This window comes from Culex quinquefasciatus, chromosome 3 (assembly GCF_015732765.1).
Source record: "Culex quinquefasciatus strain JHB chromosome 3, VPISU_Cqui_1.0_pri_paternal, whole genome shotgun sequence".
NCBI classification, from domain to species: Eukaryota; Metazoa; Arthropoda; class Insecta; order Diptera; family Culicidae; genus Culex; species Culex quinquefasciatus.
This window is the reverse complement of record NC_051863.1, coordinates 151,870,306-151,890,690: the sequence shown is the minus strand read 5'-3', so window position 1 is coordinate 151,890,690 and position 20,385 is coordinate 151,870,306. Positions and strand designations below refer to the sequence as shown.

Here is a 20,385-nt window from a genome sequence, read left to right as displayed (position 1 = left end):
GCGTTAATCATTCACCCGGTTGCACATTAATTCATTGCCATCCTGCTACATTCATCCCAAAGGCGCAAATTCATTCTCGCTCCAAAGCAGAATCATTGAAACCTGTTTTGATTAGACGCCAAGCGTGGTGATCTTCACCACTACCACCACTACAGCATTTGGTGATACGATCGTCATTCTTAAAGAGCTCAGAATCAGCTGAAGGTTCGGCGGTGATTCCCACACTTTGCTCAGCACTCTGATGGTGAGATGCTGGTCAGTTTGTAATCGCCATCGTACAAGATGAGACATTTCGGAAGAGTTGTTGCGATTTGTAGCGTTCTTTGGCTTGGATGCGTGAGTTCGCAGGAATTTTCCATTCCCAAAGTAAAGTTTGAGTATTTGAAGCCACGCGGATTTCGGGCCAGCATTCCAGGTGACGGATAACATCAGGTTACTGGTTACGATCTGTTCTTAATCCTAAAGCGATATTCCAGATGTTCCCGGTATTAAGTTGTTCGCGTTCCATTCTCGGATCAACAAACCATTCAAGCAGTTTGAGGAAGGAGACTTTGCCGAGGATGTTCTGGAACCGAATGCCGATGGTAACTGGGTTTACGAAACCACCAAAGCAAACGTCCCGGAGGGGCAATCCATCCACTACTGGGTTTACATCCAGCACGAGGATCGCCCGTACTATGCAACAAACTTAAAGGAGCTCATAAGAAAAAATCCCGTCACAACCACAACGACGATGACAACCCAAAAGCCGAAGGCAGTAACGACGACAAAAGCGCCGAAAAGAAGGAAAAACGAATGGTAAAAGCACTAGTACTACGACCACGACTACGACGACGACCCTCCCACCGTGTGAACCTACGGTGACCACCGTGAACGGAGGACGATCAACCTGCGCCGGAAAGCTGATCTTCGAGGATACTTTCCAGTCGCTGGATTTGACCAGGTGGCAGCGTGAGGTGCGCATTCCGCTGGATACGGAGGTAAGTGGCAAATATTTTCTATAGCAAAGGTTTTCTTTTAAAATTGTTTTTTGATGTTGTAAAAAGGATTAAAATTTTCACCGGACAGATCGAAAAATATTTAGGAAATTTCTGATGATGTTTCAACATGTTTTTTAAAATGTTTTATCTGTCGAGGTTGCAAAAATAAAGGTAATTCACTCAATAGGCAATCAAACGTCAAAATTACCCCCCACTAGAGGGCGCTGAAACTTGGGGTGATGTTTTCATTATATCCTACAGCGAGTAAATTGGTTTGAAATTGTGTTATTACGTCATAAAATTGACATTAATAGCAAATTATAGAATTTTTAGGTAAGAAATAAATAGCTTAATTGATATAAACGAAAATATTTTTGTGATGGCCGATTTAACCTGTTCATTATCTGATTCAAAATAAGGGAATGTTTTAATCAACCAAAACCTAACTAATCAATTGAGAATGTAGATTATCCAAGTGGACAAATATTTTTTAAAGTCACTTCTACCATAAAAGCAACGCTCTGCATGAAAAATTGTAATTGGAATGATTTTCAAAATTATCAAACTAACCTCATTCTCGCGTTTTCAATCCGGATCTCAGAATTTTCAATGAAAAGGGCAACTTAGCAGTCAGGGCAAGGGCAAAAGTCAGTCGATAGAACTTTTTATTTCTTACTTGAACCTAGGTGTCCGAAGGCTTGACGGCTGAAACATTTTTGGTAGCTTTGGTATGCCCAAAAAGCCATTTTGTATTGTTAGTTTGTCCATATTATTTCTATACAAATTTGTCAGCTGTCCATACAAAAATGATGTATGAAAATTAAAAAATCTGTATCTTTTGAAGGAATTTTTAATCGATGGTATAAGCACGGACTACACTGGAAAAAATGATACAGGGTAAAAAAAAATGGTGATTTTTTCTTTAACTTTTCGTCACTAAAACTTGATTTGCAAAAATACACTATTTTTATATTTTTTCGATATGTTTTAGAGGACATAAAAATGCCAACTTTCAGAAATTTCCTGGTTGTGCAAAAAATCTTTGACCGAGTTATGAATTTTTTTATCAATACTGATGTTTTCAAAAAATCGAAATATTGGTCGCAAAAATTTTTCAACTTCACTTTTCGATGTAAAATTAAAATTGCAATCTAAAAGTACCTAAGTTAAATTTTGATAAAGTGCACCATTTTCAAGTTAAATCCATTTTTATGTGACTTTTGCCTTCCTCACTGAGGTAAGGCTATAATCCTGCTCGAAAAATGAACTTTTGAAATACAGCTCGTAGACCTATATTCATGTATACCTATCGACTCAGAATCGAAAACTGAACAAATGTCTGTGTGTGTGTATGTGTGTGTGTGTGTATGTATGTATGTGTTCAAAATTCTTGCCAAGTTTCTCAGCACTGGCTGGACCGATTTTGATCAAACCGGTTGCATTCGACTTGGTTTAGGTCCCATACATCGCTATTGAATTGTTTGAAGTTTCGATAAGTAGTTCAAAAGTTATATATAAAAATGTGTTTTCACATATATCCGGATCTCACTTATATGGATGAAAACTATGTCCGGATCCATCATCCAACCCATCGTTGGTTAGGTAATCAAAAGACCTTTCCAACGAGTCCAAAACATTGAAGATCTGGCAACCCTGTCTCGAGATATGTCCTCTTAAGTGGTATTGATGCACTTTTTTGAAGCCGGATCTCACTTAAATGTATGTAAACTATGTCCGGATCCACCATCCGATCCATCGATGGTTAGGTAATCGAAAAACCTTTCCAACGAATCCAAAACACTGAAGATCTGGCAACCCTGTCTCGAGATATGGCCACTTAAGTGATATTGATGCACTTTTTGGAAGCCGGATCTCACTTAAATGTATGTAAACTATGTCCGGATCCACCATCCGACCAATCGTTGGTTACGTTATCGAAAAACCTTTCCAACGAGTCCAATACATTGAAGATCTGGCAACCCTGTCTCGATATATGGCCACATAAGTAATATTTATGTACTTTTTTGAAGCCGGATCCCACTTAAATGTATGTAAACTATGTCCGGATCCACCATCTGACCCATTGTTGGTTAGATTATCAAAAACCCTTTCCAACGAATCCAAAACATTGAAGATTTGGCAACCCTGTCTCGAGATATGTCCACTTAAGTGATATTGATGCACTTTTTTGAAGCCGGATCCCACTTAAATGTATGTAAACTATGTCCGGATCCACCATCCGACCCATCGTTGGATAGATAATCGAAAAACCTTTCCAACGAATCCAAAACACTGAAGATCTGGCAACCCTGTCTCGAGATATGGCCACATAAGTAATATTTATGTACTTTTTGGAAGCCGGATCTTACTTAAATGTATGTAAACTATGTCCGGATGCACCATCCGACCCATCGTTGGTTAGGTTATCGAAAACCCTTTCCAACGAGTCCAAAACATTGAAAATCTGGCAACCCTGTCTCGAGTTATGATTACTTATGTTATATGTGTGTACGTTTTTTTCTGGATACAAAAAAAATAGCTGAAATATGTGTCCAAACCACTCATATTACCCATTGTTGGTAAAAAAAGAGGAAGGCATCAACCACATAGGTGGATTAAGTTAGTTTTTTTTTAAATAGTCGCAGTTTTTATTTTTGTTTTAAATAAGTGCACTTTTGAAATAAATATTTTTGAAAAGCTGAGAAAATTCTCTATATTTTGCTTTTTAAACTTTGTTGATACGACCCTTAGTTGCTGAGATATTGCCATGCAAAGGTTTAACCCCCTCACGCTCACGGTTACTCCAGAGCACCAAAATTTTGAACTCAAATATCTCGGAACTGACACAACTTTTTATGGTGCTTTAAGTTGCAGGTGTCCATGTCAATGTATACTAACATCTTCTCAAATTTCACCAAATTTGGTTAAGCTCAAGCAAAGTTACAGTACGAAATGTAAACCAAAATGGACCAATTTTAGGGAAATAAATAAGACCTGTTTTCGAAAGCCCGTAAAAATTACCAAACACAAAATTTTATGAAACAAAAAATGTTTTGCTATTATTTGAACCTTGGACAAGAACCCCTGTGAATAACATTGTGAGTTTGGACAGGTTTAGAGTGTTTTTCAACCTTTTTCATTTGGTGCACCAAAGCACCACCTAGGCATATGAGCAACTAAATATTCAGGAGCCCTTTTTACTAAATTACAGAAAAAGCTTATTTTATCGAAACAACAGTTTATAAACGTGTTGGCTACTCATAAACAAGACAAAACATTGTTATTAGACCGACGGTTTTATTATTTTCCTTATTTTTCATGAAAATGGTTGTTTGTGAATTTTGAATGAGCCAATCAAAGAAATATGAAAATTCAGAGATTTTAGAACTTGTAATTACAGTCTTACAGAAAAGAATAAGTAGTTTTTAACACATTTCGAAGCATTTTCAAACAACTGAACCAATAGATTTGAAGAAAACGAGATTTTGTGATTTATAAAAAAGTTGCTCATCTTGGTGCTCTGGTGCTCTGGTGCACCACTTCATTTCAAAAGTGGGCAAATATGTGCACTAATTTTAAAAAATGAAAATCTGCGACTATTTTCAAAAAGTCACCTTAACATGGATTTAACTTGAAAACGGTGCACTTTATTCAAATTTCACTAAGGTACTTTTTAAATGCAAATTTAATTTCAAATCAAAAAATGAAGTAATTTTTTTGAAAATTCATGACTCGGTCAATGATTTTATGCACGACCTGGAAATTTCAGTAAAGTTGGCATTTGATGTCCTCTAAAACATATAAGAAAAAAAAATCCAGGGTAGTCCGTCTCAATACCTACAACTTTGCCAAATACACCAAATCGATAAAAAATTCCTTCTAAAGATACAGATTTTTGAATTTTCATACATCATTTTTATATAGACAGCTGCCAAATTTGTATGGAAAATGATATGGACAGACTAATGATGCAAAAAGGCTTCTTTGGGTATAACAAAGGCACCAAAAAAATTTCAGCCGGATTAAAAAATGCAAAAAAATTTAATGACCGAAATCTGAGAGAACTGCTTTCAAGCTTTCATCCACCCCGGGGTGGACTGACGATTTTTGTATTGTGAGTCTAACTGCTGACCAGCGACTTAATCAGCAACACCCGTGTTCAGGAGGTAATTTTGAGCAACTTTTGTTTTACGAAAAACTTTACTTTTCTTGTTTACATTTACTTGTTTCATTTTTGGTACCGTAAACCGGGGTGACTTTGATAGGATTTCAATTTGTTTTTGAAATATTTTCCAACAGGTAAGGTTTTTCTCAAGATTATTATTTTTAAAACATGTACTGGGGTAGGCCACACATAGTCCATGCACTATTTTGGAAAAAAAGTTTTTTCAATAGTGTTTAGAAAAATAGTTACGTTAAAAAATCTTAGTTTAAATTCCGGGGTGACTTTGATAGTCATAGTTTTTCTTGTTAAAATCACATTTAAGATGTTCAAACTTTATTTGTACGTTAAATATACCATCACTAAAGTAGCTGATATAGTTTTAAAGGAAAAAAATCAATGTTTATATTTAGTTAACTAAGTTTATAAGCTTTTTATCAAAATGCTAATAAATTTTACATAAAATTGTTGAAAATTAGGAATTTAGCCTGAAATCTTTTAAAACTAGTTTTGTTTATAAAATTATCGATTCATATTGCGTTTTAAACTGAATACAAAGCACGAATCACAAGTTTTCACATTTTACATGAAATTTTTTCAACTGAAATTGCCTATAAATTTGGAGATTTTTTTTAATTGTGTTTCAAGGACACATAATTTTTATTATTTACAAACTTATTTAACATTCTCCTAGTGGAAAATTGTCCAAAGAACCCGAAAATGCATTCCGTTTTCCGATTCAAAATCATGTTCATTGAGAAAATGATGACACTTTGAGAAGTTTTAAATAATGACTTTCATCAACATTTTCTTAATTATAGTTAACTAACTTTTTAAACATTTCAAAATTTTATGCAAAGTTCTTCTTGAGGTACTTTGAACATTTCTCTACCACCGTCAGTATGATTCTGAACCATTCCGTACGTATTTTAATTGTACTCTTCATTTTGCAGAAAAATCGCAAACCTATCAAAGTCACCCCGGCTATCAAAGTCACCCCGTTTTACGGTATTTAAATTTGCATGTATCTGGTTTAGTTTATGTTTGTTTGCGATAGTAAGCCAAATTTCTACCTCCTGTCATTATCTTTTGCTTTTTATGTTTTTGCCTTCCTCACCTTACTGAGGAAAGGCTATAAAATCACTCGGAAAATACACTTTTTAATTAGACCTCCTATGCCTACCTTCATTTGTACATATCGACTCAGAATCACCAGCTGAGCAAATGTCTGTGTGTTTGGCTGTATGTAGACATGTGTACCAAATCAATGTCACTGGAATATCTCGTCACAGGCTCAACCAATTTTGGCCGGAATGGTTTTAATCGATCCGTCTTATCCGAAGTTGCTATTTAAATTCATGCAGTTTTATCATGTATTGAAAAAGCTATGTTAAAAAACTGTTTCATATTAAATTAAAATTATGGTAAAAAGGGTGGTTTTTTCATGAAACCCTCACATGTTATATATTTTTAGAAAGCATTTGAGAAGACCTTTTAGGTGAAGTAAGAAATTTTTCAAGATCTGACTTAGGGTAGAGTAGTCATCAATGAGACACGGGGAACAATGATAAAATGGCTCTCACAAGTCGTAGTTTCAACCAATCAGGCTCATATTTGGGGGAAAGGTGTGTCTACTGGATACACGTCTGCCATATTAGTGGCTTTGGTTATGGACGCTCCCTTGAAAAGTAATTCATAAATGTTTGATTCTGGGGTGTAAAAGTAAATTATGGAAAAAACAAACTTTTTCGCTCGTAGGCTGCCATTTACACCAAAACTAATATTTCTTAAAATTTCTTTCGACGTTCTAAAGGGATTAAGTTGGGCTACAATGTCCTTTCATTAGATTTGGCCAAAATTTAGAATAAACTCAGAATCCAGGGCTGTCTCATTGTTCCCCACTCATTTCAGCCCATGGGTAACAATGAGACACTTTGATTTTTCTTCAATAAACTTTTCAAAATCGATGGAAATCTTTCAAAACATGAATTAAAAGTGATTTTTGGCATATTTATAGAGTTTAAACTTCATTTAACCAAAAATACAAAGTTATTTGGTATTAATATATGGATTTTACAAAATTGAAATACTTTTTAGTGTAACTTTTGTTATTAAAAGTTTCATGTTGGCAAAATTGCTCTAAAATGTTCAAGGCATGTCACCTGCAATGGGACAATACAAAAACTTGATGTTTTGCTAGAAAATGTTGATTTTCGTAAAGTGTCTCATTGTTCCCCACCTGTCTCATTGTTCCTGCCAAGTGCGTCTACAATGAGACAGTTGAATAACTCTGGCTTTTTGTCAATGTTAGAACACATTAAAAGAATGATAATGCAACTGAAAGCTAATTAAAAAATGCTGATGAAAAAATTAGAAAAATCGTTGAATGTTGAAAACCAAAAGTGTCTCATTGATGACTACCCTACCCTACCTATCTTAAATTACAAGCAGTTTAAAAAATGGTCTGAATTCACATAACCTCAACTGGTCGGGTCTGATCGCCACGAAAAAGTCGTGTAGAGGGATGCCATTTTCCTCAAAGGCCGTGTCTGTATAATCTTGACAAAAAGTCTGTAGGCAGACAGTTTGTTTACTCATCACTTATTTTTATTAGGACTTCTTAGGTGCTGCGAACGTTAGGGGAGATCCTTAAACATGTGGACACTTTAGGGCACGCAGAAAAATAGGGCATATTTGAATCAACAAAACGTTTTGTTGATTTGAAAATCAAGATTTTTGTTGAATCAACGCTAAACTTCAAAGCAAATTTTTCAAAACAACAAAAGATTTTTGTAGAATTGAGAAAATCAAGGTTTGTTCCGACGCAAAATCGGCGTTGATTATATTCAACAAAAATTTTGTTGAATCAAACCTCGTACAGGCTGATTCTACAAAATATTTTTCTGCGTGGGGGATTGAAATCACTATAAATGAGAGGAAGGCACCAACCACCTAATGGTGGATTAAGTAACGTTTTTTTCATGTTTTTACAGCCACTTTTTCAATTTTGTGCCCGTTTTTCACATTTTCTTTACTTCCAACCCCAACATTTTGTAAAAATTAAAGAGTTCTTCTTTCCGATGCTTTGCAAAGATCTAAAATTGGTTTAAAACTTGATTTTTTGGCGATTTTTTAGATCGAAACCTCACGGAGAAAAAAGCGTTCTGAAAATCGTGAACAATGTGCCACGAAATCTGGAACAAGGTGATATTCCACGGTACGAAAACGTACCATGAACAATTTCCATGAACAAAAAGCAAATCGTGAACAGGTGTTCACAAAAAATCGTAACGCCAGCAGCATAACGCTTAGCTTGTTATCGAAATCATGAACACTGTTCACGATTTCAGGGAACAACGTGGGAATGTGTTCACAATTTAAAGAACTCTTTTTAAATGTGAAAAAAATGATTTGGAGCTAATAAAAAATGTTAAGTTTTCTGGATTGTGTGTTGAAAGTTTTAAGCATATCGAACAGCCGTAGTGGGCAAAATGCAGTTTTTAACTAATAATTTTGGTAAGAAGCCGTTACTCACTGTGACAGCGGCTTAGGGATTTGCCTTTATTTTTTTAGAGAACCCCATATTTAAATGGCTGTACAACCTGCACAATAATAAGATTATTATGTTTGAAAACGTAACGTAACGCTTCTTTACAATCGTGAACTTTAGTTCATGATTTTTATCATTTCTGTTCATGAAAACGTAGTTTTTTGTTCAAACAATCGTGCACGAGTTCACGATTACATGAACAAATATTTTACGCAAAAACATGCACATTTGTTCACGATTTTCGGAACGCTTTTTTCTCCGTGCTGCCTAGAGATGGGGTTGAGTTGTATAGGGTTAATCTATTACATGAAAATGTTCCCTCAAAAATAAAAAAAAACCAAACATACATAAACAAGAATTTCTGTTTTTTTTTTGTTCTTCATGAAGCAATCTTGGAAAGGTCCAAATGCTTTCTGTCTGACTTATTTATGCTTTCTTTGCTCAAGTCAACCCTTTGTAAACTGAATATTCAATGAAGTGGAATAAGAACCCCTTAATCATGTTAATTAACGCTTCACAGTTGGTGGAAGACAATTATATCCAAAGTGTAATATCCGTGCGCCATCGTGCAACACTCCCACGCTTCGCGGGTACAAAACCGCGTGAACCCCGGGCCCAAACTTTGACTCTTCTGCCGCGGTCAACCTAATAAGCTAACCCTCAAATTATTCATCACTCAACTCTAACTCCGTCTCACTCTCTCTCTCTCGGTGCTACCATTTCAGTCGGCGGAATTTGTGTCCTACCAGGCCACGCTGGACAACAGCTACGTGGCCGGAGGTCACCTGTTCATCGTGCCAACCCTGCTCAACCTGGATCCGGACTTTAGCGACGAGCGCATCCGCACCGGTGAACTAATCCTGGCCGGGTAAGGGTCCACGTGTCCACGGTGGGACGTCTCACCCCGTGATTACATATGCAACGGCAGATCGGTCATATACTAACCTATTCACAACAATCCCGGAACCGCCGCGTGGAATCTCATACACATTCTAATTTACAATTATTATGCCTCACTTTGCTCCGCGACACCGCGACCCTTGGAAACGATTGGCGGAGAAGACCTTCCGGCGGATTTTGGACCCGTGGTTGCTGTCGTGTGCGGTAACGCCTGCTCTGTCCGGACCTATGAATAATAAATCGATTCATTATTGCTCCCAAGCCACCGAGCCCCAGCGAAAATCTGCGGCCATGTGGTGATGACGGTGAAGGATTTTTAGGGGAAGATGTGGTGAAACAAGTGTTCAACTCAATTGTTTTTTTAATTACTTTCTTTTTTACATTAGGACACTTTTTTTAGGTTTCTCCAAATAATTTACATTTATTCACAATTAATTCATTTAACCCTCACATAACTTCGCAACGTTCAACCGTTGCAGTTCCGGACGTTCTCATCTCTTACTTTACCTTTTTTATTCATACTCGTCCAGCTGCGTTTCTCCCACGAACAACGAGTACGAGTGCCGGCGTAAAGCGGCCCTGGCCACCATCCTGCCACCGGTGGTTTCGGCCAAGCTCAACACGAAGGGATCCTTCCGCTTCCAGTACGGCCGGGTCGAGATCCGGGCCAAGCTGCCCAAAGGAGATTGGATTTTTCCACGTAGGTTTCACAGGTTGGGTTGTGTCGTGGAAATTTGTTTAATCGGTTTTGGAAGTGTGGCGGTATTTTTTTTTTCATTTTAAAATTAGGTGATTTAACTTCCCCATACAATTGATTGCATTTTTTGGAATGAAAATCAAATCAAAATAGTTTGGCATAATAGACATTTTATCAATTTTGTGGCATTCTTGTTTCGATGCCAAATTCAAAAAAATCATTATCGTGGTGAACCACACTACTGTTGTGTGTGTGTGTGTGTGTGCAACCAATCAAACGGGGCCACGCGGCCGCTTCTTACAAATTGAGTTGTTTCCATGTATTTTAGATTTTGACTTCCTATACATGCTAATAACTCGCATAGGCATATGAAAGGTGTTAGCTCTGCCGAGCTTCGGTGACCCATTTCTACGCTGGCTAGCCGAGCGCGAGGTACCTCCGCTGAACCGACAAGCCCCGCCCTAAAGAACGTTTGCATCAATTTAACCCAAACGTTATTCAGAACTTCCGACCCTCGTCAAATGGACAAAGATCCAGCGCGTATATAATTGTTAGCGGTAAACAGTAACATTGTTCCTAATTCCAGTCATAGCTCATAAAGCCGCGAATCTGGACGGGGAATCGAACCCCGCCTCGAACAATTTTGATTTTTTCTTCATGTTCATCGTTGGGAGCAGATGGGAATCGAACCCAGAACCATTCGCTTATAAAGCGAACACCGTAACCAGTCAGCCACGGCCGCTCCTGCAACACTTGAAAATTGAATAAGGATGCAAAAAGGAAATTCCTCACCGGGTTTGAACAACTCGATCTTGAACAGCCGTTTTATGCCTCAGGAAGCACAATCGTCTCCGGTCCGGTTTAAAGCTGTCCGTAACTGTTTCCTTCTTCACCAGGTGCACAAGTTTTAAAACATTCAAAAACCGTTTGAACCGTAAAGACATTTAAATTTTGTCTCGAACATAAAAACATTACTTAATCCACCCTTATGTGGTTGGCGCCTTCCTCACATTTAAAGGGTGCTATCCAAAATGCAAAAAGTGCGTTAATATCACTTAAGTGCTTATAACTTTTGATAGGTTTGTCAGATCTTCAAAGTTTTGGACGCGTTAGAAAGGTCTTTTGAATACCTATCCAACGATAGGTCGTATGAGAGGTCCAGACAGCATCTTCATCTAAATATCTGAGATCCGGCCTCGAAAAAGTGCGTAAATAACACTTAAGTGCTTATAACTTTTGATAGGGTTGTCAGATCTTCAATGTTTTGACGCATTGGAAAGCTCTTTTGAATACCTATTCAACGATAGGTTGCACGAGAGATCCGGACAACGTTTTCATCAACATATCTGAGATCCGGCCTCCAAAAAGCATATAAATAACACTTAAGTGCTTATAACTTTTGATAGATTTGTCAGATCTGCAATGTCTTGGACGCGTTGGAAAGGTCTTTTGAATACCTTTCTGAAAATGTATAGCATGACGGGTTTTCTTACAAAAACCACCCTTTTTACAATCTTCCGGACTTTTGTTAAATTCGTTTTTTTAGCATAACTTTTGAAGTACTTAACTAAACTGCATAATTTTTAATAGCGACTTATGGGACTCCAAGACGGATCGAATGACGCCAAAAACGGACGAAATCGGTTCAACCAATGTCGAGATAATCGAGTGACAATTTTTTGATCAACATCCCACCACACACACAGACATTTGCTCAGAATTTGATTCTGAGTCGATAGGTATACATGAAGGTGGGTCTAGGAGGTCTAATTGAGAAGTTCATTTTTCGAGTGATTTTATAGCCTTTCCTCAGTAATGTGAGGAAGGCAAAAAATGAAAACTCCATGTAAATAACAGGAGCACAAAAATTTTCCGTGGTGAACCACACTACTGTTCATACAAAAAGGCTAATAAAATATTCAAAAATCTCTATTTTGGGAACGGGTTGTCTGATCGAGTTGGTGGATTCGGCTAAATTTTTGATATTGCTTAGGACTTCTCAGTAAACAAAAGTTACACTCTCAAATTGAATGGGGAAGTAAAACGTCGGTCCTTTTGCGTAAAAGAGGTTTTGGGTGACTCATCAAACATAACCTTCGGACGCCAGAATTGAGCAGAAACTTTCTTTGCTTTTTTTACTCTCTAAAAATTTTATCGATTTTTTTTAATTCGGCTTTTAAAACCAAAAATTTAAAAAAAAAACAAAATTTATCAATTTAAACAAATCTTCTTATGACTTTTTAAATTTTTAGGGCACTTCAACATTTGATATGGATAAAAATAAGTGTTTTTGGATCTTTTTAAATGTAAACGTTGATCTGATTTTTTTTTAATATTTTGTTTTCCGAAAAAAGTAAAATTTTATGCACCGTTATCAGGGGTGACATTGGGTAAATGCTGAAATTTGCATGACCTAACCTCACCCCCAGACCCAATGTCACCCCTAATGACGGTGGGTTTCATATTTGACACTGAAAATTGCATGCATATTTGATGATTTATCATCACTTAAAAACTAACGCTTTCATTTTTCCTATTTGCTTTTCTTTCAGAGGCTGTATCTCAGCAATCATTGATCCAATCTTTAATGTCTTTTTAGGTCAATGCCAGTATTTTTTCAAATTTTTGTCCTCCCCCATCAAAATTTCCTAAAAAACTTGCAACATTGTCAAATAAATTTTGAACAACTTGTGTCATAGAAAAGATACCTACCGACCCGAGCCCACAAAACTTAATTTTAAAGATTAATGTCTTTTTAAATTATCAATTTTTGATCTTTTTTTTTTAATTCCAAATTGTTTTTTTTTTTGTAAGAGCTATACTGCCGTTCTACGCATAATTGTCCCATGTTCGAAAAAGGGCAACTGAGAAAAACGCGATTGAAATTTTTCGATCAATTTCTGTGTTTCTACGTATAATTGTCTCGTGGGTCCATATTCGCTGTATATGTCCCTAATCACCCCGGTTAACATTGTATCACCCTTATTTGTAATTCTCTTGCAGGTAAACATGTAAACAAGATGAAATACTTCGTAAAACTCATGATTTCGTGATAGAAAATAAATGGTGGGACAATTATGCGTAGAAAAGTTCAACGATGGGACATTCAAACTTGGTGTTGTTTTCAATGATTTTCTGAACAAAGAACTAGATTTTATGTGTTTTTCTGAAAGTATACGTAAAACTAAGCTTGAAAATGATAAAATGTCAGAATCGTCCAAAAATGACATGGGACAATTATGCGTAGAACGGCAGTATAGGCTGATGGGAATCCATGACATTTCCTCAAAACCTACATTCCCCTTCCCCGAATGCCACATTCCCGAAAAGACACTTCTCCGAAATGTCATATATCCGAAAATCATTTCCCCGAACAATCCATTTCCCTAAAAGAACACTTATCCAAATGGTTATTTCTCCTAAAAATCATTTCCCGAAGGGCCACTTCCTTTAATTTGCCTTGTCCCTGAAAATCATTTTTCCGAATGACCATATCCCCAAATGACCATTTCGACCAATCGTTTAAAAAAGAAATGTTGAATTTAACTGAAAATCATGATAAGTTGATAAAAAAATATATCCTACATCATAAAACTTCAATGAGAACTGTCCTGAGTCAGATTATTCGATTCAGTGACTTTTAATGTTCTAAACCATAGAAACAAGCTGCAATTTAAAAAATGCTTCTGAAATCTCACGATGTGATTTTTCATTAAAAGGTTCATTTTGATGTTTCCTGAATAATTTCCCAGACCATGCATCCGAGCATGAATCGATGTGAAGCTTAATTGCAAGTGAGCAATTCTCTACCAAAACCGGAAATGGATTTGTATTTTTTTTATATGGCTCAAACTTTGTGGGGGCCTTTCCTATGACCAAATAAGCTATTTTGCGTCATTGGTTCACCCATACAAGTCTCCATACAATTTTGGCTGCTTGATTTTAGCGAAATGTTTGCAGTTTTTCGATTTTTAAAAATAGTGACCATGAGTGACCACTTCTATAAAAAAAATTTTTTTAAAAGTTCAGAAAATTTGCTATGAAATTGTCTCAGAGACATTGAAGATTGGACCTCAGGTTGCTGAGATACAGCCACTTGAAGGAAAAGAAACAGGAAAATTGATGTTTCTAAGTCTTACCAAAACAACCCACCATTTTCTAATGTCGATATCTCAGCAACTAATCGTCTGATTTTGAATGCTAAAACATGAAACAGTTGTGAAATTTTCCGATCTCTTTGAAAAATTATTTTAATTTTTTTAAATCAAGACTAACATTTTAAATTGGCGCAATATTCAATGTTTAGGCCTTTTAAAATGTTAGTCTTGATTTAAAAAAAATCCAAATATTTTTTTTTGAAAAGATCGGAAAATTTCACGAATGTTTCATGTAAACATTGAAAATCGGACCATTAGTTGCTGAGATATCGTCATCAGAAAATGGTAGGTTGTTTTGGTGAGATTTAGAAAACTTCAATTTTCGTGTTTCTTTTTCTTAAAGCGGCTCTATCTCAGCAACCCAAGGTCCAATCTTCAATGTCTCTTAGACAATTTCATAGCAAATTTTCTGAACTTTAAAAAAAATATATTTTTGAAATGGTCACTCATGGTCACTATTTTTAAAAGTCGAAAAACTGCAAACATTTCGCTAAAATCAAACTTTCGGTGGCTGTTTCTTGAAAACAGATCCCTTTATCACAAAATCTGTATAGTACATTTTGCAAATTCATTGCAAATTCAATTTTGCATCAAAAAGTAATGTCAAACTTGTTATTGCATGAAAATTCGATTTTTTCCAAAAATCACTATTTTTACAAAAAATCATAACTCGGCGGTAGTGATCAGTAGTGCGGTGCCTGTGTGGACGCTCAGTCCTGTTTTTTCGTGTTATTTTCCGTCTCTTTTATGTTGCTGTTCGAGTGCATGGGGTGATTGGATTTCTTCTGATTCGTGTTGTTTTCATCTCTTTTGTGTCGTTGTTTGTGTGCATGGGGTGATTGGTCTTCTTCTTCTTCTTTTTTCTTTATTTTTAGTTCGCGCGTTCGTTGGCCAATGAGTTTATTTTGTTCTCTTTACATAGTTTTCGATAGAAACGATCCGAATTCTTTTTTTTTCGAGACAAGCAAGTCGTATTGCTGGATTAAGTCCTTTCTATATCATCGATGATCGGAAGGCACGCCGACGAATATGTTTTAAGGCTTATGATATAAAATCATTTTAATGAATAAAACCTTCTTACATCACCGTTGATCGGAAGGCACGCCGACGAAGAATTTCTGGAGGATCGCGGTCGAATTAATACTATATTTAAAATTCTAGATAGCTATCTTTCGGATTCGATTGTGAGTAGCGGGACTTCGCGGTTACTATGCAACGTATTTTTGGAGTCTTTTTATATTTTAAATTTATAAGTCCTTCTTTATCATCGTTGATAGGAAGGCACGCCGCCGGTTAAGTTCGTTTAAGTTATTGTTTTAATTTCATTACAATCGGTTACGTGGTGTCCTGTTTTCTTTTCGTTGATATTCGTTGATCGTAATAATTTATTCCAACTGGCAGCTTTAGTATTAACTCATCTACTATTTTTGACATTTGCTTGCGTTATCTTAATTGTACCAACAGTAAAAATATACTGATAAGTCCAGCCCATAGCACTACCGCTCGGTTGGCACGCGTTCGATTAAAACAAACTTTTAAATAATCAATTATTTATCTTTCCGCAGCCGGCTGCCTAAGATTTAAAATTTCAACCGATAAACAAAATGCTCATGGTCACATCACTGCCACTCGTGAATCCTGACCTCATACCCATCTACTAACCCCTCAAAACTCATGTGATACTTTGTCGGAGAAGCAGTCGATTGGGCGGTCTCTATCACTCAAGTATCGGACTAACATTCCCATCCACTTCCCCGTGACCCTACCACTGGTCGTGGCCGGCGCCGGTATTGATCAGCATGATAGGGGCCTTTGAGAAGTTGCGAAGCGAGGAAAGATAGCACCCACTTATCTTCCACGGCTCGTGGATGTAACTTCTGGAGGTCCTGGTCAATAACGGAGTAGCAACTGCGGGTGGGCACCTATGCTTATGCTTATGCTTAAAATCATAACTCGGCGGTAGATTTTTTGACCATATTTCTCTATGGCTCATAAGTTGCGGATTTTTGTCCCCTAAAACATATAAAAAAATACGTATTTTGGGAAATTGAGTTTTAGTGAAAAAAAGTTGATTAAAAAATCTGCAAATTTTGTTTTCCGTGTACCCATTTTTTTTTCTCAAAGGTCCTCAACAATACCTACAACTTTGCCGAAGACACCAAATTGATCAGAAAATTCAGACAAAAGTTACAGTTGTTTGAATATTTACATACCATTTCTGTATGGACAGCAGCCAAAATTGTATGGAGACTTGTATGGGTGAACCAATGACACAAAATAGCTTATTTGGTCATAGGGAAGGACCCCACAAAGTTTGGGTAAAATCAAAAAATACAAAAAATAAAAATGGTCGAAATCGGCCGATTTCGTAGAGAGTTGCTCAAGTGGAATTTAAAAAGAATTCCCTGAACAATATTGTGTCAACGAATGAAGAAAAAATTGATTAAGACCTTATATTCAGTTAAACAAATTTTGCAACAAACTAAATTTTGCGCTTCAACCAGTAGTCGCCAGTATATATCTAGGTTAATATCGTTCGGGAAAATGTAAATTTGGGATTATGACATTCGGAAAAAAATCATTTTCGGGGAAGTAACCATTCGGGAAAACGACAGTTCGGTAAAACGGCCATTCGGGTAAATGACATTCGGGGATATGGAATTTTGTGGAAAGTGATTTTCGGGGAAGTGGTACTTTCGGGAAAATGATTTTCGGAGATACGGAATTTTTCGGGGATATGGGATTAGGAAAAGTGGGATTCGGGGATATGGGATAATGTAGGCTGATGGTTATGAACCGTAAAGAACCTTTAAGTATAAGTGATTCCGGAACCTTAAAATATGGTAGCTAAGCTAAGGCATATAGATTAGATAAGGTCAGCTGTCAAAAAGAGTTAGCACAAACACCGGATTTTATACAAAGATTATCAGAAAAGTGAAAATTTAAGCATGTTACCGTCAAATTTGTATAACAAACTAAATCGAAAAACGCTTTTGAATCGACAACATTTTTTTTTTCAAAATATAAATAAAATGCGTGGCATGTGAAACAATCTTACATAATCCTATCTAATCTAATCTAATTGAAAGACTTTACCAAGCTTTTAAACTATCGATAGGGTCTTATAGGATTTCAATTAGGAGAGAATGGAACAAACACGGAATAATCCATACCGCCAAATCATTTCTGCACACACTCTAGAATTTGATTCAAAGTCGATATCTGGAGTTTTTTGAAAAGGTCCAATAAACCAAAATTTTCTGTTTTTGCTTTTTGGGTGTTTTTCAATACCCCTCACGGTGTGTTCCCTAGAACAAACTTAAGACAAAAAATTCGGCAGGTCTGATATTTGGCACTATGAAAGAAGGGCTCTTTCCCGACATTTTGCGTGGTCCGGCGAAATATTTCTTCGGGGGGTCTAGAGCAATTTTTTTTAAAGATTTTTTTTTCGATTTTATAAGATTTTTCTTCAAAAAAGTCGATGAAAATCGATGGGTTCATGTTCATATCCATCAAATTTCTTATGAATATGCCTCAAGAAACTCTATGTTATATATTTGAAATCCAACAAAAAGTTGGATTGCGAGCATAAAACATGGCTAAACTGAGAGTATTTCATTTAAAAGCTATTTATTACCCAAAAGGTTCCCAAACACACTATGAAATTTTATAATATTTTCGAATCAATCACATTGTAGAGTACAGTTTTCTGAACAATTTACATAAAAAAGTATCAATTTTGGTTCAATATAAACAGAGATAGGTATATCCAATTTCGTAAAATAAAAAGTGACTTTCTTCAAAATTCGTGGATTTAATTCCCATTCAAACGATGAATACTGCCTACTAAGTTTTTTTTGATGATTCTATTAAAATAATTTCCATGAATTTAATCAACATTTGATATTATTTTATGTTTAAAAAAATAGTTTCATAATTAAAAATATCTCAATAGGCAGTGTTTATTGTTTGAATGTGAATTAAATCCAGAAATTTTGAAGAAAGTCACGCTTTAGTTTACGAAATTGAGTATATCTCCGCTTAAATTGAACCAAAATAGATACTTTTTATGGAAATTGTTCAGAAAACTGTTCTCTACAATGTGATTGATTCGAAAATGTTTTAAAATTTCATAGTGTTATTATGGCAGTGGATGAAAAAATAATTATAGGAACCTTTTGGGTAATAAATTGCATTTAAATGAAAAACTCTCAGTTAAGAAGTGTTTTGTGCTCGAATTTGTATCCGGGCAACCTGTTGCTGTTTTTTTCAGGACAAATTGTACAAATAAAGATTTTTATCGGGTCGTATTGAGGTTTCCAGCTTGGATTTTGAGGTTATTTCACAGTAAGCTAGAAATCTGGTAAGTTTGGTTTGGAAACTTTTTGTTGGATGTCAAATATAGGTATAATGTAGAAAACAAAAAACTCCAGATATGTATTTTAAAGTGCATTTATTGTGTGCACTTAGTTTGATTGAATTCTGCAATGCTCCATCAATCATTTTCAGGGATCAAGACAGCCCACATTTCGCTATATTTGAATTGCTTTAAAAACCTGCTTCTAAAATAAACCTCACTAATCGCCATTCTTCTCCATTTCCCTCCCACCTTCCAGAAATCCTGCTCCAACCAGCCGAAAACTACTACGGCTACGCCGACCTGGCCTCCGGAATGCTGCTGGTGGCGCACATCCTATCGAACGAGGAACTCGTCACCGGCGACGGGGTCCGGATCGATGGCCATCGGCTGCGCGGTGGACCCATCTTGACGAACCGCGCCAAACTTCGGATGGCTTCGCTCAGGGCAAACGTTCTGGAGGAGCACTTTAGCGACGGCTTCCACGTGTACGGGCTGGTCTGGAAGCCGGACAGTATTGCGCTGACGGTGGACGGGTTCCAGTACGCGACCATTAGGGGGAAGTTCAAGGATTACGGCACGAGCAACAACTTGACGCAAGCGAACCTGTGGAATGGGGCGAACGTGATGTCACCGTTTGATCGGGAGGTGAGTTTGATGGAACTGAATAGAATTCTTTAAAATTCATGTTTTTATTTAAATTATAGTTTTACATTTCGCTCGGAGTTGGCGTGGGTGGAGTTACGGACTTTCCGGACGGTTCCCGAACGGGCTCGCTGAAGCAACCCAAGACAATACCAGCCCCAAGGCGGAGTACAACTTTTACCAGAGTCGTAACGTTTGGTACCGGACGTGGACGGAACCGGAGCTGAAGGTGGATTACGTGCGGGTTTATGCACTGTGAAGTTGTTGTTTTTTGGCAACAGGAAATAAAAATACTCAAATTTACTCAAACTCTAAATTTGATTTTGTCTCTAATAAGCATAGTAAATGAGCAAGAAAACAAAATTAAAATTGTGATGAAAACGCAATTAAACTCTTTCTCAACCAGCGAAACTCCTGGAAACGGGCCCCCGCAAGAAGATAAAACTCAATTTTCAACTCGAATAATTACAGCAAAACTTCCCCCAGGGTGCCGACGCCCACGTGCAAATTTGGAGCACGTGAGGCAAATTTGTTGCGAGTATAATTTCACTCCCGTGCAGACTAAAGCAATTAAAACTACCCACCAAACAACAAGATAATTAGCATTTCGCGTACCCGCGCCCGGAAATGGAAGGGAAAAGGGGCCGCACCGTGTGGAAAACGCGTCATATAAAAGTTAAGGAGGAGGAATTTAACGGTATCAGATGCCTGCAGGTGTTGGGTTGAGAAGCACAACAGAGTGTGTAAAGGTTTAGAGTCGTGTTATTTGAGGCAAACTCACAATAAGATTTGATCGTTTTCCGAAAATCAAGGGTTATTTGTGCTAGAGTATAACTTAATTCATTTGAGCTAAGCAGGCATAAAGTTTGAATTATATTTGCAACAACCTATGACAATAAATGTTTGAAAACCAATCAAATTTACCTTAGAAAAGTAT

General features: G+C 36.7%; 1 protein-coding gene across 1 annotated transcript; it reads left to right on the top strand.

Annotated features, from left to right (window-relative positions):
* Positions 1–19,764, top strand: LOC6041351 (beta-1,3-glucan-binding protein). Its single transcript, XM_038264467.1, is given in 8 exon segments — positions 1–415; positions 477–774; positions 812–980; positions 9,418–9,560; positions 10,123–10,292; positions 19,063–19,451; positions 19,511–19,592; positions 19,595–19,764. Coding segments are annotated over 8 exon segments (1,497 nt in total). The 5' UTR covers positions 1–282; the 3' UTR covers positions 19,708–19,764.
* Positions 19,765–20,385: the final 621 nt, after the last annotated feature.